Source organism: Rhinatrema bivittatum, chromosome 7 (assembly GCF_901001135.1).
Source record: "Rhinatrema bivittatum chromosome 7, aRhiBiv1.1, whole genome shotgun sequence".
NCBI classification, from domain to species: domain Eukaryota; kingdom Metazoa; phylum Chordata; class Amphibia; order Gymnophiona; family Rhinatrematidae; genus Rhinatrema; species Rhinatrema bivittatum.
In genome coordinates, this window is record NC_042621.1 from 119,076,965 (window position 1) to 119,104,279 (window position 27,315).

Here is a 27,315-nt window from a genome sequence, read left to right on the forward strand (position 1 = left end):
TCCACTCTGTCCAGCAAACTTTATTTATTCTTTTAATTAATTAATTTGTATTCTGTGAATGTAGTAATTGCTGCTCTGTATAGATTTACCCCCATGCTTTCTGTTAAGGGCAGTAACTGCCACTCTGTGCAGGTTACCCGTTATCTTCATTTCCATCCTTTAGCCACTAGGGGTCCTCTGTGTTTATCCCAAACATTTTTGAATTCTGCTGCAGTTCTCATCTTAACTGCCGCTATTAGGAGGGCATTCCATGCACCCACCACCCTTTCCATGAAGAAATATTTCCTGTCGTCATTCCTGAGTCTACCCACTTGGAGCTTCATCTCATGACCCCTAGTTCTACAGCTTTCCTTCCATTTCAAAAGGCTGGATTCCCATGCATCATTTATACCCTTCAAGTATGTAAACGTCTGTATCATATCCCCCTTGTCCTTTCTCTCCTCCAGAGTATACATATTTAGATCCTTCAGTTTCGTCTCATATGGCTTTTGATGCAGACCGCACACAGAATAATGCCTACATATGCATCAGGAGAGACACTCTCTTGGGATATCATTTTGCTGCAAGTGCATAAACATTGGTATAAAGTATGTGTGTTTTGTACCTGAACAATTTAGGTTTTTCCTTAAGCAAAAAGATCAAGGGATCCTCCCCAAGCTAGTCTCAATAATTGAGAAGAGTTTTAAACTGTCTTGAGTTAGACCGAGATATGCCTGTGCTTTTTCTTATATAGATGTCCTTGGTTTGCTCTCATTTATTTGTTTCCTCCCAGAAGTTTGATTTTCTTGTTATCTTTTTGCTTTGTGTCTTTGAGTATCATATGCTAGTTAGACTGTGTTTCTAGAGACAGGTACTCACTTATTAGTTGTAAATTTAAAGCTCATTCAATAATTTTAGAATATCATATACATAGTACATGGTGAACTCTATTTATAGCCACATAAAGTGCAAATTCTTATGTTGACATTATTAAAAGCTGAAGTCAGCTCCAGTGTGCTTTTTTTGGGCTGGGTGACTATCTTGAAGTCCCTTGGCTTCTAGCCCAATCACAGTCTGCTTCATTCTCACTTTCTCCATGATGATGATAGGACTGACCTGAATTTTTAGCTTTGCAGACAATCATTTGTGATTTCTTCTTTCTCCTCTTCGGTCTGTACTGCTTTGCTCTGTAGCATGGGCATTCCAACAGTAATTTTGCAGATTGAGGAGCACTGACTCTGGCTGTCTGTTGAAAGTGTGCTCTTTTGTTGGCTGGTATGTTTTCCTATTTTGCAATGCCTTGGGACTCTTTCGGGGTCTTTGAATTTAGCCTTAACCCCAGGGGCACTTACAGAAGATGTTTCGGCAGGAGAAAAGGGCACAACAGAAAAAAATAGTGATGTGTAAAAACAAAATCATAGAAATAGTTATAAAAACAATTCATCAAAATCTGGTGGGAGGGGGCAACTAACCTCCATCCTCCAAAAGGTACCTATGCTTCGCCATGTTTCCATGCATCCTAAGTTACTAGAGCTTGATCCATAAATTAAACCTGAGTCTCCTGAATGCCAGTGGATGCTCTTGTTGCAGAACCATTAGACCAGCTTGTGATGAAGTATACAAAAGATTCTATCAAACCACCTTAAAACACAGGCTAGAGCCATCTGCCCCAGTCTGCCTTAAGGCACAGGGCTGCAAAGGATTCTGGGTCCTGGTTGGATCCCTACCTATCAGGGCCCAGAAGGAGAGTCCCCGGGGGTGGTGTTTTCTTTGAAACTCCTGTAAATAAACTTTTGCTGTTGACCTATACAGCCAAGTCTTGCTATGTTTCTTGGCTGTTCTAAAACTGTGGTCGGCCCAGTGCTACACAGCTCCAGCACTAAGTGAGTTTGTGGCTATAAATGATCAGTGTTTGTTATTAGTGCTTAAATTCTTTCCAAATATTTTCCTTTTTCTTCCATTGAGTCTGTAGCCGCAGCCTTCTTCCTATCACAAGCTTGATCTCAATTTCTGTTTTCCATTTCCTTTATCTATTCCAGTTTGTTGAATTACAAAATCTCGAATGGAGGTTCAGACATGGTTTACTTGTCTCTTGCCCCCCCCCCCTCCCCAGTCAAACTTCCTTTTCAGTTCTTTAATTTAAAAATTACTTTTAGTAAAGTGACTGAGACTCTTGATCATATTCTCAGTGTTATGGGCCTGTTCTCCTAGCATTTAGAAATACAACTGCCTATTACAAATAAATGAATCCCATATGCCATTTGCATCAATCAATTGGTTAAGTTAATAAGGAATGTGAACTGTTCTGCAGAATTGTCATCACTATTGTCATATTTCCTGTTTTTTTTAATTGTATGAATCATAATGTGTAAAATAGGGAATTTTGATTGTACGAAGTAAGGATGGAACTCTTAGCATGGAAAGGAGGAGGCCTGTCAAGGAGGAGATGAAACTAGTTTTGAAACAGCTGATATGATTGAATTACAGGCGTCTTACTGTGCTTAGGAAAATACTGTAAGTTTTGCCAGCAGTTGTTTACAAAGATCATTTGAGATGTATTGTGGTTAATGATAAAAAAAAAATGTTAACCATAATTTCCTGGGAATTTGTTTATAAGATATTTACAAACATGGGAAAATCAGAAATAGTTTGGTAGACAAGCTGCACACTTTCTGTTCATATGCAAGAGGCTGGGTTTGGATTCCTGGTTTGGCTTCCTTATTCTTAAACTCATTAAGGGGCCAATGTAATAAGCTGAGCGTTAAAATTGTGCATTGAAATTCAGCGCAGTTTTTACCACCATGCACATTTTTTTTAAACTTCCAATGCAGTAAGAAAGTATGCTAATGCATTGAGAGTTTAAAAATAATGCACACAAACCTAAAAATATCTGCTTTATAACTGTGATATTTTTAATTTTAATTTATTTAGATTGCTGTGTTTTGTCTAGATATTTTGGCTTTTAATTATGGATTTTTATGTTCCGCTATTGTAAACTTGCCCAAATTGTCAGTGAATTGAGCAGATTATATAAATTAGAGAAATAAAATGTTTAGCTAGCAAAAAAACATGACTTGTGTGCACAAAGCATGTTTTTTGTGCATTAAATCCTGACTACAGGTCCTACCACTGGAACTCCAGTTTCAGTTTTAAGCTTTATTCTACCTCAGACTAGAAGTTAAATTTGCATTGCTAAAAAAATACAAGTTAAAATGTTTTTTTTCCAAATATCCTGTTGCCAACAAAAACATTTTTATGCCTGTTGGCACTTTTTTAAAAATCATCTTTATTTTCAATTTTTCAATTATTCAACCATAATATGAAACACAGTGAAAACTATAAATGGTACCACAAACTATCCCCCCTGAGTACCCCGATCCCCAGCCCCAGTCTCTAGGATTTGTTGTTGTCCTGGGTATATCCGATCCCACCATATCTCTGTAGAGAAGAAACAAAGAGACCATTCATGAAAAATCCAACAGTTTGCTCCTCGCTTTGGGATTTAACGACATAAGAAACACAGACCACCTGTCTAGGAACTCCTTGTACTTCGCGGGGGTTGATCTTTGAGCAGATAGGTGTTCGAAGACTACTAGATGGTGTAATTTCAGTCTCCAAGATGTCACAGTCGGGGTATCTTCCTTAATCCACAAGTCTAGAATCAACTTTTTCGCTAACCAAAGGGCTTTTTGTAGAAATTCCCTTTGACCGAAATCCTGGAAGGCATTTGATCCATCACCTCAAATAAGCAGAAATATGAATTGTTCGGAAAAGGTATATTAAAGAGTCCGCTGAGAAACCCCAAAACGTTCTGCCAGAATCAGCGAATCTTATTGCATCCCCAAAATTGGTGAAAGAGGGTTCCAGTATCTAATTTACATTTAATACAAATATCATTGTTTGTAAGTTTGACCTTATGAGCCCAAATACGAGACACAGATATGGGCATGGGCCCTTTTCCACTCGATGTGCCTCAAAGCAACCTACTTGCCGGGAGTGGGCAATGTGTTGCAGACAAGCTGAGTTGCACTATCCAATGGCAAAAAAATGTTATGAAAATAGGAGTATTGGGTGAACTAAACTTCGGAAGTAGATCATGTTCAATAAAATGTCGGTTTTGTAAGTACATATAGAACTCCTTATGTAATAGACCATACTCCAGTCATAGAGCTTCAAATGTCTGTACCCTGTCTGTATCATTAAGTAAGAATTGATGTAAATACTCCAGCCCCTTGCCCCCCCCCCCCCAAGCGTCAAGAATTGCATTGCCTAGACCTGGAGGGAATCTAGGGTGTCCCTGTATGGAAATAAATGGTGACACTGCCCAGGATACTCTGAGTCTATCACATAGCCCTCACCAAGCTGCCCTACAATTTGTGTGAAATGGATTTTGGGAGACCTCTCTGGGCAAAACATTGCTTGGAACATGTAATAAGTTCTGGATTTTTAAGGGGCTACAGCATGCCTGCAAGAAACACACCAGTGAGTATAGCTCGGACCCCAGCAACCAATCTTGGATATGCCTAAGGAGATAGGCTAGATTATGATCTTGTATATTTGGGCAATCCATTCCCCCTGTGTCCCAAGGGAGCTTCAGGACCAACAATGTTACCCGGGCTTGCTTCCCACGCCATAGAAAAACGCTTAGTCTCCTCTCTAGTTCCCTCACATGTTACTTTTTTAGCCAAATAGGCAACATTTGAAGGACATAAAGCCAGGGCGGAAGCTCCATCATTTTAAATAATTGTATTTACCCACCCAGGGAGATGGGCAATGCCTGCCACCCATCCAACCTCTTTGGTTTTTGCTAGTAGGGCCAATAAGTTGCAATCGTATATGTGATCTATATTAGTAGGGATTTTAATCCCCAGGTATTTCATCTCCTTATTGACCCACCTGAGTGGGAAAGGGCCCGTCCACTGATTTTTAAGGGAGCCCATTACATCCAAAGCCTCAGATTTATCGAGGTTTATTTTAAGACCTGAGAAGGAACCAAACTGCCTCTGGAGATTCATCACCTTCGCCAGAGAGCGCATGGAGTCCGTTAGGAACACCAGTATATCATCCGCAAAGACGGCGATTTTAAGTTTCCTCCCGTATCTCAAATCCCCCAATCTCCGGAGCTGTGGCGATCTTTCTCAATAGAGGGTCTAAATATAAAGTATAGAGCAGCGGAGAAAGCGAGAGCACCCTTGTTGGGTTCCCCGGTGTACTGCAAACCCCTGAAATAGGTCTCCATTTACTAAAATAAATGAGTAGGGGGCCTGGTATAGTAGCGAGATATTTCGTATTATACCTCCTGCTAACCCATATCGCCGCAGTACAGAGAACATATAGTTCATGCCACCTGGTCGAACGCTTTTTCGGCGTCAAAGACCACTTCCATTGCTGACTTCCCCATTATTTTACACTGTGTCATTGCTGTCCAGAGATGGACGATATGTTTACCGGATGTTCTTCCCTTAACAAAGCCTACTTGGTCTACAGACATCAGAGATGGCAGGATCCCATGCAGTCTGGTGGCAATCATCTTGGCAAACAATTTAGTATCAAAATTTAATAGGGAGATTGGTCGATAAGAAACCGCTTGTAGTGGGTCTTTCCCTCCCTTGGGAAGGACCGTTATATAGGCCATTGTCACTTCCTTCGAGAAGGATCCCTTGGCTAGATCTGCCAGGAAATATTCCTTTAGATCCTCTCCCACTTCAGTGTGCAACACTTTATAGTACTCCACATTAAACCCATTGGATCCAGGGGCTTTATGCGCAGGACTGCTCTTGATCCCATCCATGATCTCTAGTAACCCAATTGGCCAATTGAGCCACTCCAACTGCTGGGGGGAGACTGATGGCAGAGACAGATCCTGAAAAAAGATCTGTTTCTGGCATTCTCACAGGACAAGCAGGATGGTTGTTCTCACGTATGGGTGACATCATCAGGATGGAGCCCAATCACGGAAAACTTCTGTCAAAGTTTCCAGGGTATGCCCAGCATGGCACTAACCCTGCAGCCAGCAGGGGTCCCCCTTCAGTCTTCTTCTTTCCGCGCAGCAGTAGCCTCGCGGTTTAGGAGCTCTGAAGACATTCCTGACAGGAATTTTCCTCACGGAGTTAATTAAACTTAAATTGCCCCACAGGGGTCCCTCCTCTAACGTTTCTCAGGCCGCGATTACAGTCGAGTTTGTCCCTCGCGGCCTACTGACCGTACCGTGGCTTGATTTTTTTCAATGGCCATGGCGTCGGGGTTTTGTTGGTGCCCAGACTGAACTCATACCATGTCTATCACAGACCCTCATGGGGTCTGTGTAATGTGTTTAGGGCGTGAGCATGATGTCCTGACTTGCACCAAATGTGCCCTCATGACACCAAAAGGTTGCAAAGCTAGAATGGAGAAGATGGGACTCCTCTTCCGTGCTCACACCCAGTCGCCGTCCATCGCATCGACGTCATCGGAACCGGTACCGTCGAAGTCGCACCAGCATCGACCACCGTCTGGTGACCGTCCGCCATCGACGTCTTCACGGCCATCGACTCCCGTTTCTCCCTCTCAAGATCGAGGGGATCGTAGGGAGAAACATTGCCATTGGCATCGTAAGTCTCGGACCGTCGAGGGAGCGAAATCATCGACCTTGCCACCATCGAAGAAGCCCCGTCCAGGAATGGCACCGACCATTCCTGCGATCGGGACATTGAGGCCACCCTCACCCGATCGGGGTTTGGGAGTCGCGATTCCGCCTGTAAAGGTGGTCCCTCCGACTGTGCCTCCGCCTCCCTCTTCCCTCACGGAGCCGGGGCTGCTTCCTCCTGGTCTCCGGGAAGAACTGGACCGGCTGGTCCAGGAGGCCATCGACAAGGCGATGCAATGGCTCCAGGTTCCTCTGGCACCAACACCGGCACCGAGAGTGGAACCGGTCACCGACCCGATGACAGCAGCGCTGGCACCGCTGCTATCCCGGATGGAGGCGCTCATGACCGCCCTTCCACCGGTGATTCCCGGGTCTCCGATGGCTCTGGTGCGCTCCCCATTGACAGCTTCATCGGGAGGAGAAACACCGTTCCGCATTCCTCCTTCGGGAGTACTGCCTCAGCCATCGATGCCAATTCGTCCTTCGCCACCGATTCATTCATCGGGGGCGATTCGCACATCGGCGCCATCGATGCCTTCGATACCGGCACCGATGCCTTCCAGACCGTCCACGGTGCCCCCGGCGATTCCTTCGATTTTCTCAGAGCCTCAGCCTTGGCCTTCGGGTATCCAACCCCCTTCTCGTCCTATGACACCTGGGGTGATCCTTATGACACCTGGGGTGATGATACTTCCACAGACACCGATGACTTACCTTCACCTCCCTCTCCTACTGAAAGTAGAAAGCATTCTCCTCCAGAGGACCTTTCTTTCATTAATTTTGTGAAGGAAATGTCAGAGTTGGTCCCTTTTCAGCTTCAGACGGAGCAGGATGATTGGCACCAGATGATGGAGCTCCTCCAATTCCTGGATGCCCCTAAAGTGATCACTTCTATTCCCATTCATCAAGTTCTTCTTGACCTCCTCAAAAAGAACTGGGAAAACCCTGGATCCGTTGCCCCAGTCCATAGAAAAGCTGACACTGCCTATTTAGTACAATCAGCCCTCGGCTTTCAAAAATCTCAGCTCGACCACCACTCAGTGGTGGTGGAATCGGCTCAAAAGAAAGCAAAAAGGACGAAGCCTTACTCATCTACCTCTCCTGTTAAGGAACACAAGTTCCTAGACAATATTGGTCGACGAGTGTTTCAAGGGGCCATGCTCATCTCCAGAATTGCTGCTTACAAGCTGTATATGACCCAATACAATAGGGTCATTTTCAAGCAGATACAGGACTTCTCTGAAACCCTTAAACAGCTCTCATCGATACCTTCTGACTTCCCCTCAAGACAGACCTTTAGGAAGGACTCTAAGAAGTAATTCTTCCATCCAATGAAGTACTATCCTCCATCAGCAAAGTCCCGAACTACGAGGCCTTCTCAAAAAAATCAGCCTCGCCAGGCCCGAAAGCAAAAGCCGCAAGCAGCTCCCCAGCTGGGGCCTGCTTCAGGTTTTTGACTTTCAATTGGAGAGCAGCAGCCTGATTCCTCTGCCAAGCATACCAGTGGGAAGTCGATTGTGCCACTTTCACGGCATGTGGCAATCAATCACAACCGACCAATGGGTGCTAGCAATCATTGCTCAGGGTTACCACCTAAACGTTCTTGCTCTTCCACCGGACTCACCACCTCTGCAAGCATGGAGAGTATCCGACCATTCTGTCCTTCTGGAGCAGGAGGTTTCCCTTCTTCTCCAGTTAAGAGCAATAGAACCCATCCCTCTCTCGGAGCAAGGCCTAGGGTTCTATACCCGATACTTTTTGATCCCCAAAAAATCCGGGGGAGTTCGTCTAATTCTGGACCTATGTGCTCCCAACAAGTACCTACAGCGAGAAAAGTTCAAGATGGTAACCTTGGGCTTGCTTTCTACCTCTTCTGCAAAGAAGAGACTGGCTCTGCTCTCTGGACCTTCAGGACGCATACAAACACATTGCGATAACTCCAGCTCATCGCAAGTACCTCAGGTTTTTAGTAGGCCCAAAGCACTATCAATACCGCGTGCTTCCGTTTGGCCTAGCATCGGCACCCCGAGTCTTTACCAAATGTCTCGTGGTTGTCGCAGCTTTTCTCAGGAAAGAAGGTGTTCACGTCTACCCCTATCTCGACGACCGGTTAATCAGGGCTCCAACCCAGCAAGCCGCTCGGTCGTCCCTCAATTTGACCCTACACACTCTAATTTCTCTAGGATTTCTCGTCAATTACAAAAAATCCTATTTAGTCCCATCTCAAACCTTGTCGTTCATTGGGGCAGACTTGGACACCTTTCAGGCAAAAGCCTTTCTACCTCAACAACGAGCTCTAACTCTCGTGTCTCTCGCTCACCAGGTGCAGTCTCAGCATACAGCAACAGCTCGCCAATTCCTCGTCCTTTTAGGACACATGGCGTCCTCAGTCCATGTCACATCAATGGCCCGCCTGGCCATGAGGCTCATGCATTGGACTCTGAGGTCACAATGGATTCAAGCTTTCAGCCTCTGTCCACCATTGTCCACATTACCAACTCACTCCGTCTGTGTCTCGCCTGGTGGAAAAATCACAACAATCTCCTCCAGGGACCGCCCTTTCAAGTGCTAGATCCTCAACTCATCCTCACCACCGATGCTTCCAACCTCGGGTGGGGAGCCCACCTGGACAATCTACAGTTACAAGGGTCTTGGTCTCCAGGGGAAGCCAAACATCAAATAAACTTCCTAGAACTTCGAGCAATGCGATATGCTCTCAGGGCTTTTCAGGAATGCCTGTCAAATCACGTCATCCTGATTCAGACAGACAACCAGGTGGCCATGTGGTACATCAACAAGCAGGGAGGCACAGGCTTCTTCCTTCTGTGTCAGGAAGCTGCGCAGATTTGGGCGGAAGTGCTCTCCCACTCAATGTACCTCAGGGCCACCTACTTGCCGGGAGTGGACAATGTCTTGGCAGACAAACTGAGTCGTGTCTTCCAACCGCACGAGTGGTCTCTCAGCCCCTTGTTAGCGGACTACATCTTCCAACAATGGGGTTATCCCCAGTCAGACCTCTTTGCGTCCCATCAGAATCACAAAGTCGACAACTTCTGCTCCCTCATTCGGAGCGAGCGCGCTCAGCCCAGAGATGCATTCTCCCTCTCGTGGGCAAACCTGCTCTATGCATTCCCTCCACTTCCTCTTCTTTCGAAGACTCTCGTGAAGTTACGTCAGGTCAAGGGAACCATGATCCTGATAGCACCTCACTGGCCACGCCAAGTGTGGTTTCCAATACTTCAGGATCTCTCCATCCGCAGGCACATTCCCTTGTGAACGGACCCGCATCTGATCACTCAAAACAACAGATGCCTACGCCATCCCAATCTTCAGGCCTTGTCTCTGACGGCATGGATGTTGAAAGGTTAATCCTTCAACCACTTAACCTTTCGGATTCAGTTTCTCGTGTCCTGATTGCTTCACAGAAGCCTTCCACAAGAAAATCTTATTCCTATAAATGGAAAAGGTACACATCATGGTGCACCTCGCAGTCCCTTGATCCCTTTTCCTGTCCAATCCCAAGATTTTTGGACTCTCTCTGGCATTTTTCCGAGTCAGGTTTAAAGACCTCTTCAATCAGAATGCATGTCAGTGCGGTAGCCGCCTTCCATAAAGGTGTCGGGGATGTTCCTATATCAGTACACAACCCCTTGTAACACGCTTTTTAAAGGGCTTGTTCCATATCAAGCCACCTTTACGTCCTCCGGCCCCTTCTTGGTTCTTGGTTGGCTCATGAAACCACCATTCGAGCCTCTTCACTCCCATTACCTGCAGAAATTTGCTGTGAGAGGGCCTGAAAGCGGGTGTCTAGCGCTATTACCACCACATGGGTAACTTCCTCCACCAGCGCGCTGTGAGTGTTGGTCCTGTGTTGACTCGGGCTCAGCAGCCCGTCGGCCATTTTGGAGTCTTCCATTTTCCCTGGGAGCTTTTTTTTCTCTCTGCGGCTTGCTGGACATATCACTGCTGCTCTGCGAAAAATCATCGAGATTTCTTTGGGTAGCCACGGGGGAGACAATGCACGTCTTCCAGCGCTGAAATGCAGTAGAGAGACGGCTTTGATTGGCCTTAAGCGGAGGGGGGGACTGGGAGCAGGTAAGCAGCGCGTCCTACTCGTGCATTGGGTTATGTGGTCTTTTCCTGTTGGCACTTTTAATGGTGTATTAAAAGGGGAATCGACTCAGAACCAACATCAGGAAATATTTCTTCACTGAGAGGTGGTAGATGCCTGGAATGCCCTTCCGGAAGACGTGGTGAGGACAAAAAGGTATGGGATAAACATTGTAGATCCCTAAAGGCTAGAGATTGAAGATAAAGAAAAGGGTGCATGGGGAAACCTGTTCAAAGCAGCAGTTACTATCCTTAACAGAAGACATGGGGGGATTAATACCCCTAACCAGTTGGCCTTGATGCTTTTAACGCAACTGCAAAATATTCATACAACCCCCATATTTTTCAATTTGTTCACACAAATGCACTTATATGAGATCCCGATTCTTTTCTTTATTTTCTTCTGTGTTTAATTATATTTACCCTACCACTTCGTGTTTTCATTATTTTCTAAAAAATTTTTAAAGATGGAGGTGAATGTCTCATTCAGTGACTTACTTCATTAACTTTAAATACATTGAAGTTAATGTTTGTCACAATCGTATGTTGTAATCATTGACATTCCACCCTGCCATCCTGTCTTTTTATTCAAAAATCTAAAAATCCCATTTATTTCTTTTAACTTTATCTCAATCCAGCAAAAATGCTTAATTCAACTTCTTCCATTTATTTCCCGTCATATACTTAGCTTAGTGCTGCATCATCCTATTCAATGTCCTCCCTACAAGGCCTTGTTTCGAAACATCCAAGTGCAGTGCAATGTTCTCTTTGCACTGCGACAGTCGCAGTGCAAAGAGAACATTTGAAGGAGAAACATCGTATCATTCATCTCCCCTGAAGAAGAAACTTGGATGTTTCGAAACAAGGGCAGTGAGGTGAACCCATTTTCTGTGTGCAGCTGTGTAGTGCGGTGCTGAAGCTTGGCCGGGACACAGATCTGGGTGTCCATGCCTCGGTTTGAAGAAAACTATTAGACAACATTTATGGCAATTTATGTTCTTATGCTCTCAAGTTACCTCTTCTCAATTGACTTGACTGTTTTTCAGGTATAGGGTTATTGTTAAGGTTCCATCTTATACATATGACCAAAAAATACTTTTCTTCGTGCTTAGGCAAGTCACTTAACTCTAGGAGCTTGCTTTTTATTTGTTGTCTGTCTGTCATCTTCAGATGTGTATACTAAAGTCATTTTACACTTTATGGAAAAATAAGTTTTCTTTTAGTCAGGGTAATTTTCAAAGGGATTTCAGTGGGTAAACGGTGCTTTATATGCAGAAGTGGCTTTTACAAAATTGCCTGCCCAATATCCCGTTAAACTTACGTGTATGTCATACATGTGCTTAAGTTTACCTGGACTAAGCAGAGGCATTCCTAAGGGTGGAGTTGGGGAGGCGTTTGGACTTGTGTGTGTACATTTGGGTTTTAAAAAGTATGGGATGAATTTTCAAAGACTTGTACATGTAAAAATTAATATATATGTGCATAAGTAGCATCTACTTGCGTACATACGATTTTATAAACTTCAAACATACGTGCTTTCACGGGCACATATAGGTGCATAAAATGAAAGCAGGCTAGGGTGCGCTCTTAGATTTTCCAATTGATTCACGTAAATTTACTCCTGCTAATTATGTTGCATAAGTGATATTAAACTTGTTTCTTGGGTACTGTTGGCCGAGTGGGAGGTCTGGGTGAACTGAAGAACCATGAAGGTCTCAATGACCTGGGGAAGGACTTGGCAAATTGGTGGATTAATTGATAAAACTGGTAATTATACTTGTGTGCATATTTTAAATTCTGATTTATGCAAATAAGTCCCATTTTATTTTCATGTATAAAATAGGTGGGAAAATTAGGTGCGCTTAATACATTGACATGCTCGTTTTCAAAGCATTGCATATATTTGTGCATATGCCTACATACACGTGCATGTTGTCGGGTAAATATATGCATGTTTTATAATGCATGTGTTATAAAATACTGTGATGGAACTATTGGTACATATATGCCGCCATGCACAGTTTGAAAATTATGCTTCCTGTGTGTCATTTTCAGGAAAAATTTGTTTAGACGTTTTAGCCCATATAACCTTTGTGGGCAGATTTGGTGGGATAATTTTCAAAGCAGACTTATGCACATAAGTCTGCATTGAAAATTGGTATAATTGCTGTGTGTGACTTTTTTTTTAATGTATATTGTTACAAAATTACCCCAGTAATGTTTCAGATGTTTAAATTGTTTTAAAATTTTGCTTTTCTCTGTAATGTTTGTTTATTTTGTTGAAATAAAATCAAATGTATAATTTCGAGTTGCCTTTTTTTTTACCCTTATTTTCTGCAGGGAAACAGGCCTTATAAAATTGTCATTGTGTGTCTTTGTCCCTTCTACTCCACCCACTCCTAGAAAGTATACTTCCCCCAGTGACTTTGAAACAGTTTATCCAATTTCATTTACTTTTCTGTCATAGATGGTAGAAAACCCAATGATCCTTGCCCAGACTTTCATATGCCGTAGATACCCACAATACCTAGAATTCCTGGGTGGGGGTCCCTGGAGGGAAACTGGCCTGTTCAGTTCAATTGAAATCTCAGGAACACAGAATACATTGTGATGACCTAGGAAATTAGTCTTCAAGAAATGTTCTCACTTCACCTCCTTCATTCCTTTTGTTGTTTAAAGTTTTAATGATATGAAAGGAGCTATAGAAAACTAAAGCTGTCCTGGCATAAGACTAGATATGTAATATAGGATGGATTTGTAATATAGTTATTCTCTTTTGGTAATAGATCTTTCTGAAATTGAGCCCAACGTTTTCCTGCGGCCCTTCTTGGAGGTTGTTCGTTCTGAAGACACTACAGGTCCTATCACCGGACTGGCGCTGACATCTGTCAATAAGTTCCTCTCCTACGCACTGATAGGTATGTCCACTTATTGGAGCTTGGACTTTCCATTGGTAATTTAAAATAAAGTAACTAATGATGAACAGCCAAATTATAATTCTCAATTTAGTAAACGTTGTACATTTTGTTTTGGTTGAACAGATTTTTATATATTATGACAGCAAACTAAACTTGGGGAAGTTTTCAAGGATATGAACAGAACAAAGTAAAATTAGCACAACTTTTAAACTTGTAGTAGTAGGTCTTCAGCTCTTGGTGAAGGAAACTATGGGACAACATCACAAATTAGATTGTTTAACTGTGCTGTCATTGTGAGTGTTCTATCATTACTGTGCTATCATTTTGAGGATTATATTGCTTTATCATTTTAATTTAATTTGCCCATTTGAGTTACCTTTCTGTTCATCTCTTTGGGTGAATCCTATCAAAAAATGGTTGCTAAGTCATAAAAACATTAACAAATAAAGTAGTTGCTGTCATCACTCATCTCTCATAAACATTCAGTCCCCATATTTAGCTCAGCAGTTGATCATGTGTCCTATATACATATTTTCTGTGTGTCTTTTCAAGGACGTGGATAGAAGTGTGTCAGGAGAACTGTTTGGTCTTTGAGAAAAATCATCCTGAAGATTTTAATTTTCTTTCTATTTGGTTTTCATCAGATTTTACATGTGGCATAGTCAAATTTTCACAGGACAAGCAGGATGGTAGTTCTCACACATGGGTGACATCACAGGATGGAGCCCAATCACGGAACACTTTTGTCAAAGTTTCCAGAACTTTGACTGGCCCCTACTGGGCATGCCCAGCATGGCACTAACCCTGCAGCTAGCAGGGGTCCCCCTTCAGTCTTGTTAAAAAGCTACAGGTAGTGCCGAAAATAAAATAAGAAAACATTATGAACCCAACACTGCGGGGCGGCGGATGGGTTTCGTGAGGACTAATATCCTGCTGTCCTGTGAGAACACCTGTCACAGGTAAGCAACATTTGCTTTCTAACAGGAGAATCAGGATGGTAGTCCTCACATATGAGTGAGTACCAAGCTGAGGATGTCCAAGTATGCACCAAATGTACCCAAAGATGTGCAACAGGCACAACAACTGGGGAGGAATTTGGTAGAGGGCATCCTGAACCCCACTGGGCAGGCGGAAGGGTGTTGGTACGTCATGTTGTAAATAGGTTGCGCAAGACAGACTGGCCGAAGATGGAATCTTGTCTTCCGGCTTTGTCTAAGCAATAGTGGGCTGTAAAGGTATGGAGAGAATTCCAGGTGGCAGCCCTGCAAATGTCAGGAAGCGGCACTGAACGTAGGTGTGCTACTGAAGCCGCCATGGCCCTCACAGAGTGTGCTTTAACACGGTCTTGAAGTGGAATGCCTGCTTGCTGATAGCAAAAAGATATGCAGTCTGCTAACCAGGAGGAGAGAGTCTGCTTACCCACAGGCTGCTCCAATTTGATAGGATGGAAAGAGAGAAACAATTGAGTGCTTTTCCTGTGGGCAACTGTACGGTCTAGGTAGAACGCTAGAGCCAGTTTACAGTCAAGGGTATGCAGAGCCTGCTCTCCTGGATTGGAATGGGGCCTGGGGAAAAAGGTAGGTAGTATAATGGATTGATTGAGATGAAACTCTGATACTACCTTAGGCAAGAACTTAGGGTAAGTGCAGAGTACTGCCTGGTCCTGCAGAAGTTTAGTATAAGGCGGATAGGTAACTAGGGCCTGTAATTCACTAACTCTGCGAGCTGAAGTGATTGCCAGAAGGAAAATCACTTTCCATGTGAGATAGCGAAGATCACAGGAGTGAAGGCTCGAATGGTGGTTTCATGAGCCAACCCAAAACCAGGTTGAGGTCCCAAGAAGGGGCCAGAGGACGCAGAGGAGGCTTGAGGCGAAGCAAGCCTTTCAGAAAACGTGTTACAAGGGGTTGTACTGATATAGGAACATCCCCGACACCTTTATGGAAGGCGGCTACCGCACTGACATACATTCTGATGGAAGAAGTTTTTCGACCTGACCCTGACAAGTGCCAGAGATAGTCCAGAAACTTCAGGATTGGACAGGTAAAGGGGTCAAGGGACTGAGAAGAGCACATGACGTAAACCTGTTCCATTTGTAAGAGTAAGATTTTCTCGTGGAAGGCTTCTGTGAAGCAATCAGGACACGGGAAACTGGTTCAGAAAGATTAAGTGGCTGAATGATTAACCTTTCAACAGCCATGTTGTCAGGGACAAGGCCTGAAGATTGGGGTGGTACAGGCACCCGTCATTTTGAATGATCAGAAGCGGGTCCTTCCCAAGGGAATGTGCCTGTGAATGGAGAGATCCTGAAGTATTGGAAGCCACACTTGGCGTGGCCAGTGAGGTGCTATCAGGATCATGGTTCCCTTGTCCTGATGTAACTTCACGAGAGTCTTGGAGAGAAGAGGAAGTGGAGGGAATGCATAGAGTAGACCAGTTGCCCTTGAGAGGGAGAATGCGTCTCTTGGCTGAGAGTGTTTGCTGCGAATGAGAGAGCAGAAGTTCTCTACTTTGCGGTTTTGTGGAGACGCAAAGAGGTCGATCTGAGGATATACACATTGTTGGAAGATGGAGTTTGCTACTGAGGGGTTGAGCGACCACTCGTGCGGTTGAAAGATGTGACTCAGCTCGTCTGCCAACACATTGTCCACTCCCGGCAAGTAGGTGGCCCTGAGGTACATCGAATGGGAGAAAGCTTCCACCCATATCTGTGCAGCTTCCTGACACAGAAGGAAGGAGCCCGTGCCTCCCTGTTTGTTGATGTACCACATGGCCACCTGGTTGTCCGTCTGGATCAGGCAAGCTTGATTTGAGAGGTGATCCTGAAATGCCCTGAGAGCATATCTGATTGCTCGAAGCTCCAGGAAATTTATTTGGTGTTTGGCTTCCTCTGGAGACCAAGATCCTTGTGTCTGCAGATTGGCCACATGGGCCCCCGAGCCGAGGTTGGAAGCATCGGTGGTGAGAGTTAATTGAGGATCTGGAGCCTGAAAGGGCAAGCCTTGGAGGAGATTGATCTGATTTTTCACCAGGCAAGAGACTGACGGAGTGAGTCAGTTACGTGGACAATGGTCGACAGGGGTTGAATGCTTTGAGTCCATTGTGACCGAAGAGTCCACTGCATGACTCGCATGATCAAACGGGCCATTGTTGTGACCTGAACTGAGGATGCCATGTGTCCCAGAAAGATGAGAAATTGGCATGCAGTCGCGGAGTGCTGAGACTGCAGCTGGTGTGCAAGAGACACGAGAGTGAGAGCTCACTGTTGAGGCAGAAAAGCCTTTGCTTGCAAGGTGTCCAAGTCTGCCCCAATGAACGACAAGGTTTAAGATGGGACTAAGTTGGATTTGTCGTAGTTGACGAGAAATCCTAATGAAATTAGTGTTTAAGGTTAGAGCAGCTTGCTGAGTGGGAACCCTGATTAACCAATCGTCTAGATAGGGGTAGACATGAACACCTTGAGTCCTGAGGAAGGCTGCAACTACTACGAGGCATTTTGTGAAGACTCGTGGTGCAGACGCTAGGCCGAATGGAAGCACTTGGTACTGATAGTGCTTGGGGCCTACTAGAAACCTCAGGTATTTGCAATGAGATGGAGTTATCGCAATATGTGTGTATGTGTCCTGGAGGTCCACAGAGCAGAGCCAGTCTCCTCTTTGTAGAAAGAGGAAGAAGCGAGCCTAAGGTTACCATCTTGAACTTCTCTCGCTGGAGGTACTTGTTGAGGGCCTGTAGGTCCAGAATAGGACGAACGCCTCCTGATTTTTTGGGTATTAGAAAGTACCGGGAATAGAATCCTAGGCCGTGCTGAGAGTAGGGTACGGGTTCTATTGCCTTGGACTGGAGAAGGAGGGAGACCTCCTGATCCAGAAGGATGGAGTGATCGGATGTTCTCCACTTCAGTAGAGGTGGGGAGTCCGGTGGCACGGAGAGAAAGTTCAGATGGTTACCCTGAGCAGTTATCGCCAGTACCCACTGGTCTGAGGTGATTGAGTCCCAAATGTTGTTGAAGTGGCACAATCGACCTTCCACTGGTATGTGAGGCAATGGAAGCTGGCTGCTGCTCTCTAGGTAGAAGTCAAAAATCTGAAGCAGGACCTGGTTGAGGAGCTGCCTGCGGTTTTTGTTTCCGTGTCTGACGAGACTGGGCTTTTTGAAAAGGTCTCGTGGCATGTGATCTGGTTGGTGGCGGGTAGGACTTCTTCGGGTGGAAGAATGACTTCTTAGAGTCCTTTCGGAAGGGCTGTTTTGAAGAGTATTCAGAAGGCATCAGAGAGAGCTGTCTTAGGGTCTCATGATGGTCCTTGAGTTCCGCCACCGTCCGTTGAATCTGTTCGCCAAACAGATTATCTCCTACAAAGGGGTAAGTCAGATAACCTGTCTTGTACCTCAGGGTGAAGATCGGAAGATTTGAGCCAGGCCCATCTCCTTGCCGAAATAGTGGCTGCAGATACCCTACTAGAAGTGTCAAAGATATCGTAAGATGATCTGATCTCATGCTTGCCTGCCTCAAAACCCTTGTTTACTAGGGTTTGGAGCTGATCTTGAAATTGCTGAGGCAGGGAGTCTGTGAAATCTTGTATCTACTTAAAAATGACCCTATTATATTGGGTCATATAGAACTGATAAGCGGCAATTCAGGAGATGAGCATTGATCCTTGGAAGACATGGCGACCAATGGCATCTAAAAACTTCTGTTCCTTGCCAGGGAGGAAAGTAGTGTGAGGTTTTGATCCATTGCTCTTTTCTGTGCAGATTCTACCACTAGAGATTGGTGATCCAATTGAGGTTTCTGAAAACCTGGAGCTGACTGCACCAAATAGTTAGTGTCAGCTTTTCTGTGGACTGGAGCAATGGAGCCAGGATGTTCCCAGTTCTTCTTGAGGAGATCCAGAAGAACCTGGTGGATAGGGATGGAGGTTATTTCCTTGGGAGCATCCAGGAATTGTAGCAACTCCGTTATTTGATGTCTACCATCCTGTTCAGTCTGTAATTGGAAGGGAACCAATTCAGACATCTCCTTCACAAAATTTATAAAGGAAAGGTCCTCTGGAGGAGAATGTTTTCTACTTTCAGAGGGTGAAGGAGGTGAAGGCAAATCATCGGTGTCTGGCGAAGAATCATCAGTCCAGGTATCATAGGGATCAGCACCTGCCCCTCTAGGAACTAGAGGGGGACGGGGTGGTGGGATACCTGAAGGTCCTGGTCTAGGTTCTGAAGGAATAATTGGAGGCACCTATGCAGGCATCAAGGGCATCGATGGATAGCTCGGTGGCGCCAACAGGCATATCGGCACTGATGGTTGGACCGGTGGTGATGGACGTATCGGCATCGATGGCTGAGGCAGAACTCCTGATGGAGGGATGCGGAAATGTGTTTCTCCTCCCGATGACAGAGTAAACGGGGAGGGCACCGGATCCATTGGTGGAAAAGCGGCAATGAGCACTTCCATCCTGGAGAGCAGCGGTGCCAACGCTGCCGGAATCGGGTTGGTGGTCGGTTCCACAATTGGTACCGGTGTCGTAGAAACCTGGAGTCATTGCATCGCCTTGTCGATGGGTTCTTCTCGGAGACCTGGAGCAAGCAGCCCCGGCTCTGGAACAGAAGGAGGCAGAGCATAGCCGGAGGGACCACCATTAAAGGCGGAGTCACGGCTCCTGATACTCTGTTGGGTGAGGGTTGCCTCGGTGACCCGGTCGCGAGGAATTGGATTGGATGATCCAAGAGGCCATCGGAAAAGCACTGAACGGCTTCCAGCCTCCATCGGCGCCGGCAACGAGACCATCCCTGGTCACCGACCTGATTCCCTACGGTGTTCGCACGGCTCCTAGGAAGTGGATGCATTGATCGGTGCACTTCCACCAGTGGAACTGAGGATGCCGCTGTTTCCAATGCCTTCTACCCCGATTCCATTGTCATTGGAAGAAGACGATGCTCCGAGACCGGAACCCATACCCGGGCTGTCTGGACTTCTATCACCGACTCACCCGTCGATGTCACCAGTTCCATCAGTGCCTACTTTACCATTGATGCCGCCCCGTCTGCGGTTGGGGCCACCATCGATGCCATTGGTGCCTCCTCCGATACCATTGATGCCTAGGCCTGATCCTTAAGGGACTCACACCATTCCTTCCCTCTGGTGATCCTATGGGAGCTGGGGATCAGCCTTACGATCCTTGGACTGACAATTCTTCCCAGGATTCTGATGATCTGCTTTCAGAGCCCTCTCCCCCTGAGGAAAGACGACGCTCTCCTCCAGAGGATCTATCCTTTATTAATTTCATAAAGGAATTGTCTGAAACGATTCCATTTCAGCTTCAGACGGAAGAGGACTCAAGGCACAAGATGCTGGAAGTACTCCAGTTTCTTGATGCTCCTAAGGAAATGATGTCTATTCCTATACATGAAATCCTAATTGACCTGCTTAAGAGAAATTGGGAGCATCCAGGCTCGGTGCTACCTGTCAACAGCAAGACGGATGCCACCTACCTTGTCCAGTCACAATATAGATATTCAGCTGGAAAAGAAACTCTTATAAAATTGTGTTATGCAACCTTCCTTGTCCAGGCAGCCCCTGGGTTTCAAAGGCCACAGCTGGATCACCACTCTGAGGTTGTGGAATCAGCCTAGAAGAAGGCACGACGTTCTAAACCTCATTCATTTTTACCATTTTTACCCCTAAGCCCAGAATAAGAGCCTCATGACTGCTCTGTTTATACTAATAATTTCTCCGCTATCTCTAGCCTTTTCTTCCTTCCAGCAGTCTATGCCTCCAAGTTTAATTTCCCTGTTAAATGTAACTTTGCTTTTTCATGTTCAACCTTTTGTTTTTGGTTACTGTTCTTGGTTCAGTTCCCCTATTCGATGTGAACCGACCTGATATGGTCTCTACTATGAAGGTCGGTATAGAAAAGTGTTAAATAAATAAATAAAATTCCTCTATACCTCCAGGGAAGGAACAGAGATCCCTGGATGCATTTGGCAGACGTGTCTTCCATGGCTCAATGCTCATTTCTCGCATTGCTTCCTACCAGTTATACATGACCCAGTATAACAGAGACCTTTTTAAGAAGATCCAGAATTTTTCGGAATCTTTACCAGAACAATTCCAGGATCAACTCAATGCTCTGGCTCAGAAAGGCCTAGATGCTGGCAAGCATGAGGTCTGCGCTGCCGATGACATTTTTGACACTTCCTGTAGAGTGTCTGCAGCGGGAATTAGTGCAAGAAGGTAGGCCTGGCTGATGTCCTCCGACCTGCGACCAGCGGTGCAGGACTGGTTAGCTGACCTACCCTGCGTTGGAGATAATCTTTTCGGGGACAAAATCCAGGAACAGTAGCACAGCTAAAGGACCACCATGAAACACTGTGCCAGCTTTCCTCAGTACCTTCTGATTTTCCACCCACTTCTAAAAGGACATTCCGAAGGGACTCGAAGCGGCCCTCTTTCAAGCCACGGAAATATTATCCTCCTGCTAATTGAGGTCGTCCTTCCAGGCTTTACCAGAAGGGCCTGCCCAGACAAGCCTGACCTCAGAAGACCCAGCCAACCCCTCAGCAGGGCCCGGCTGCTGTGTTTTGACTCCTCACTAGAGAGCATAAGCCAACCTCCTCTACCATCCATACCAGTCGGCGGCCGACTGTGCCACTTCACCAACATATGGCACACACTCACTTCCGACCAGTGGGTCCTGGCTGTAGTGTCCCAAGGGTACCACCTCAACTTCCTGACTGTGCTGGAGCACTCCCCACCTCGGCCGACTTGGGAGTCATCCGACCATTCCTCTCAAGGTTTCCGTCCTTCTCCAGTCCCGAGCAATGGAACCGGTGCCCCTCTCCCAATGAGGACAAGGGTTCTATTCTCAGTATTTCCTCATCCCAAAAAACACAGGGGGCATTCGTCCCATCCTGGACCTGCGTGCCTTGAACAGGTATCTGCAGAAAGAAAAATTCAAAATGGTAACCATGGGTTCCCTACTTCCTCTACCCTTTGCTCTCTAGATCTGCAGGATGCATACGCACACATCGCCATCACTCCATCTCATCAAAAGTTCCTTCAGTTCCAAGTGGGTCCCAGGCACTTCCAGTACTGAGTCCTGCCATTCGGCCTAGCGTCAGCACCTCGAGTCTTCACCAAGTGCCTCGGTTGCGGTCTACCTGAGGGGTCAGGGAGTCCATATCTACCCTTATCTCGACGATTGGTTGATAAGGGCTCCGACCCAAAACCACGCACTAGAATCCTTATCTCTAACTCTCAATACACTTCTGTCTCTCGGGTTTCTAGTCAACTATGCCAAGTCCAAACTAGTTCCCTTTCAAACCCTATCCTTCATAGGGGCAGATCTGAACACCATACAGGCAAAGGCCTTCCTCCCTCAGGATCGGGCTTACACTCTCACGTACCTGGCTCAATACCTCCAGACTCGGGATTGCTCGACAGCATGTTGTTTCCTCATCCTGCTGGGACATATGGCATCCTCGGTGCATGCCACTCCCATGGCCCGCCTGGCCATGAGAGTGACACAGTGGACCTTGCAATCCCAGTGGGCTCATGCTTATCATCTAATGTCCAGCATTGTCCACATTACCAAGCAGCTCTGCCTGTCGCTGGCCTGGTGGATGCAGTACTCCAATCTTCTTCAAGGCCTTCCTTTTCAGGCTCCAGAACCTCAGATTATCTTGATGACAGATGCCGCCAACTAGGCTGGGGCACTCATGTCAACGATCTGCAGACTCAGGGAACCTGGTCTCCACAGGAAGCCACACATCAGATACATTTCTTGGAGCTTTGGGCAATCAGATATGCCCTTCAGGTTTTTCAGGATTGCCTCTCAAACAAAGCCATCCTGACCGTCAACCAGGTGGCGATGTGGTACATCAACAAACAAACAAGGAGGAACGGGTTCCTACCTTCTGTGTCAGGAAGCTGCGCAGATATGGGCATGGGCTGTTTCCCATGCGATGTACCTCAAGGCGACCTACTTGGCGGGCGTGGACAATGTTCTGGCAGACAAGTTGACTCGAACCTTTCATCAGCACGAATGGTCCCTCAACCCCACGGTAGCAGACACACTCTTTCAACGCTGGGGTTATCCACATCTGGATCTCTTTGCGTCCATCCACAACCACAAAGTAGAGAACTTCTGCTTGCTCACTTTCAGTGCCACTCACAGCCGAGAGACGCGCCCTATTGTGGTCCACAAGTCTCCTCTACGCGTACTCTCCACTTCCACTCATCTCCAAGACTCTCGTGAAGTTACTAAGGGACAAGGGCTCAATGATTCTGATAGCCTCTCACTGGCCTCGCCAAGCCTGGTTCCCAATCCTCCAGGACCTCTCGGTATGCCAGCAAGTTCACCTGGGGACAGACCCGCTACTGATCACTCAGAGCAACGGGCGCCTACGCCACCCCAATCTCCCAGCCCTGACACTGACTGCCTGGATGTTGAAAGGCTGATACTCCGACCCCTTAACCTATCGGAGTCCATATCTCGAGTCTTGGTAGCTTCACGAAATCCTTCCATGAGACGCTCTTATTGTTCTAATTGGCAAAGTTTTACGGTCTGGTGCACGTCTATGTCCATCGACCCCTTTGCTTGTTTCACTGTGAAGTTTCTGGACTATCTCTGGCATCTTTGTCAGGCCTGAAAACTTCCTCTATAAGAGTACATGTCAGTGCGGTAGCCGCTTTCCATAACGGCATAGGGGACGTGTCAATTTCCACACATCCCTTAGTCACATGCTTCATGAGGGGTTTGCTCCACCTAAAACCTCCCTTGCGCCCTTCGGCCCCTGCTTGGGACCTTAACGTGGTCTTAAGACAGCTCATGAAACCTCCATTTGAGCCTCTCCAATCCTGCAATCTCCACTATCTCACCTGGAAAGTAATTTTTCTTCTCGCTATAACATCCGCTCGCAGAGTTAGTGAGTTACAGGCATTAGTCACCTACCCGCCTTACACTAAATTTCTGCACGACAGAGTACTCCTCCGTACACACTCTAAGTTTTTTACCAAAGGTAGTGTCAGAATTTCATCTTAATCAATCCATCATTTTACCTACTTTCTTTCCAAGGCCCCATTCAAACCCAGGAGAAAAGGGCTCTACATTCCCTGGACTGCAAGCGTGCCCTAGCAATTATTTGTTTCTTTTGATACCATCAAATTGGGAAATCCAGTGGGAAAACAGACCCTTTCCTCCTGGCTGGCAGACTGTATCTCCTTTTGCTACCAGCAAGCAGGCATTCCACTACAAGACCATGTAAAAGCACACTCTGTAAGGGCCGTTGCAACTTCAGTGGCACACCTTCGTTTGGTACCACTTATTGATATTTGTCAAGCTGCGACCTGGAGTTCTCGCCATACTTTTGCAGCCCATAATTGCTTGGATAAGGCTGGCAGACAAGATTCCATTTTTGGCCAGTCTGTTCTGCACAATCTATTCTCAGCTTAATACCCAATGTCCAACCAGCGAACTCGTTCTGGGTTTTCAGGATGCCCTCCTACCCAAATCCAACCCTGTTGTTGTGCCTGTTGCACGTCTTTGGTTGCATTTGATGCATTACTCTGGCATCCTCAGCTCGCTATTCACCTATGTGTGAGGACTACCATCCTGCTTGTCCTGTGAGAAAGCAGAGTTGCTTACCTATAACAGGTGTTTTCACAGGACAGCAGGATGTTAGTCCTCACGAAACCCGCCCGCCACCCCGTGGAGTTGGGTTCACTTGCGATTTATTTCATTTTTCAAAAATACTTTTACTATACACAAGACTGAAGGGGGACCCCTGTTGGTTGCTGGGTTAGTACCATGCTGGGCATGCCCACTAGGTGCCAGTCAAAGTTCTAGAAACTTTGAGAAAAGTGTTCTGTGATTGGGCTCCATCCTGATGTCACCCATGTGTGAGGACTAACATTCTGCTGTCCTGTGAGAACACCTGTTACAGGTAAGCAACTCTGCTTTCTAGATTCTTCCACGTGAATAAGGGTCTCTGTAATATATGGGATGTTGCTGCTATCCTTTGTAGCCAGGAGGAGGGAAACAATGAGACCAAATCAGGAGGGCTAAGGATGTTGAAAACATTCCTCGATTGAAGAAAACTATTAGACAACATTGTCACAAGTCTGTTTGTGGTGTAGAGAACTCTACTAACTTTCTACTAAGGAAATACTATTTGTGTAGTTATAGATAAACTATTCCAAGTGGATTACAGCTCCCTCATGTAGGTTGCTGTGTTGGTTGCTTCTTACTAATATAAAAGAGGGAAACATTTACAGGCTTATGCAATAAGATGTGCATAAAAATGTGCGCTCAACCACATTGCCTGGGTGTCCGATGCAGTATTTAATTGAGCCACTGTATTAAAAAGGTCACACTAGGGAAGATTTGTGTGTGTCTAGTGCTCAAATGTATTGGGTGCCCAGAAGACGTGGCTATGTGCTCGCAATTGCAACGGGCGCTCAATACGAGCATCCATTTTATCCTGCCTTTTGATTTCGCCCAATATACACGCCTGGAACATGTATTTTGTGTGTCCAGAATTGTTTTAGATCCCATTATTCCTTTAAACTTGGAACACCGCAAGCAGTAGATCGAAGTATTGCAATGATACATAGGAGGAGGGACCACATAGAACAGTATGATTGCAGTTCTCAGGAGCCCTTGACTGGCGGAATGATTTAACGCTAGCTCCGGGGCTGGAGTTAAATTTTCCTCATTAAAGTGTAGGCATTGGGTGCCCGGCGAGCTACTGCATCAGGGAGTAATAGTTAATAGCCTCATCTACATGGAATGTGATGAGCATTATTGGCTATGCAATTCATTGGGGTTGTGTTTTAGAAGCGCTAATCCCCTTATTGCCTCAGGAGCTAGTCTAGTGCGTCCAACCCCTCGTTAGCCTGTGCGCTAGGCTGGGCGTACTTTATTGCATTGGCTTCCTAGTGAAATCCAGTCACTCTTCAGAGGTAATGCAAAGGACTAGATTCTTATTCATTCCTGGGATGAGGAGAGAACAGGAAGAAAGAAGCATTGTGGCATCAATCTGATGTTAACCTTTACAATATCATCAGAATATTCTGGGAGAAGTTTGAATAAGAAATAAGAAGCCTGTTCTTGACATTTGAAACAAGATATAAGAAATGTGAATGTGAGATTATGCCATCGAAACTAATTCGAGTATCATGACCACCAGTTTGAGAGAGAGCTCCAAAATTGCACCTGAAATTGATGGGATATAGAATCAGATATAGATTAAACCCTCAGTACAGTGGCAGATTTATTGGATTACTGTAATGAATGGTAGAGAACAAGGACTTCTGAATTGTTATTCATTTCACCTTACAATCAGTTGTCAGTAAAGTTATGTTGGAACCACATTCATTATCCAGTGTGATTGTTACTGTACATGTTAGATTATGAAAACAATGCTCAGGGCCTTTGAAAATAATCTCCATTTCTCCCCCCCCCCCCCCATCCTTGTGAGTAGTAGGTTTATGGAAAGCATAAGAAGTTTGGACATCTTAAGTCTGGGAAATTGAAGTGGCCCTTTGACTCCTTAGTAAGGACCTCTGCCCAAGGATTACAGCGAGTTTAGTTGCGGACTGAGAGGGCTGACTCTAGTAGGTGGCCATGACAAGTCATGGGGCTGTTTTGTTCCCAGAGCAAATTCAGATCCCGATATAAAGATGTGAGTAAAAAATGTATGCTGAATTTCCAAGCACATTTGCTTTACTCGCACACTAAAAAGAAAGTGAATTCCAGATGCAGTAAGCAAATGATATGCTAATGCACCGGGAGCTAAATATAAATAAATAAAACCTTAAAAATATGGTTTATGATAAATCATTTTTATTACATTAGGCGAGTTCTCACATAATTATTCTAAAAGAGGATGGACATGGACAGAATCTTTAAAGGCAGCTCTGAATGGGAATCCAAGGTGGCCGCCAGGTGTTTCAGTGTGGCGTGAGCGTTCCTGACCAACTAAAATATTCTGAAATTCTTGCAAAAAGTTTTACCTTTTAATGGGGAGGAAGCGCAAACCGAGGACCCCATACCCTGTGGCAGCCTCAGTGAACACTCCGACCGGGCTGATGGACGCCCATGTGACTGAGATAAACACTTCAACAATCCCAATTAACCTTGATGAAAGATAAAAGTAATATTGCTCTGAAAAAAGAAAATCTTGAGAATATTGCTAAAAATAGAAACCTAAGGTTTATAAATTTCCCTCAGTTACCTTTAAGATCTCCGAGAGGTCTTCAAGAAATACCTAATTGAAATACTTAAGGTTTCAGAGACTATGATTCCATCGATAACAAAAATATATTATTTACCAGAGTCCAGAAGAGAGGCCTCTGACCAAGAAGGTGATTTGGAAACTTTGAGACCAGTGCGGGACCAGTCTCTTGATCTTACGACAATTCTGGAAACATCGGACACGGAATTAGCAGTGCCTGCAACATTGATAGTGACTTTGGCTCTAGAGACTGATAGGGAATGGTTGCTAAAACTATGCATAAGGCATAGGAATATGAGATTTATGGGTAGTATTATAAAGGCTTTCCCGGATCTCTCTCATGAGACCCAGAGGAATTGAAAAGCTTTCCTTCTGCTGATACCTCAGGTCCTGTTAATTGGGGGAAGATATTTCCTTAAATTTCCATGCAAATGTGTGGTTAAATATTTA

General features: G+C 45.4%; 1 protein-coding gene across 5 annotated transcripts in view; it reads left to right on the plus strand.

Annotated features, from left to right (window-relative positions):
- GBF1 (golgi brefeldin A resistant guanine nucleotide exchange factor 1) overlaps positions 1 to 27,315 on the plus strand; it is a 739,811-nt gene that overhangs the window by 252,016 nt on the left and 460,480 nt on the right. For all 5 annotated transcript variants that reach the window (XM_029609015.1, XM_029609018.1, XM_029609019.1 and 2 more), the window contains exon 4: positions 13,501 to 13,632. In XM_029609015.1, the coding sequence (XP_029464875.1) occupies positions 13,501 to 13,632 (132 nt within the window). The remainder of the gene's footprint in view (positions 1 to 13,500; positions 13,633 to 27,315) is intronic.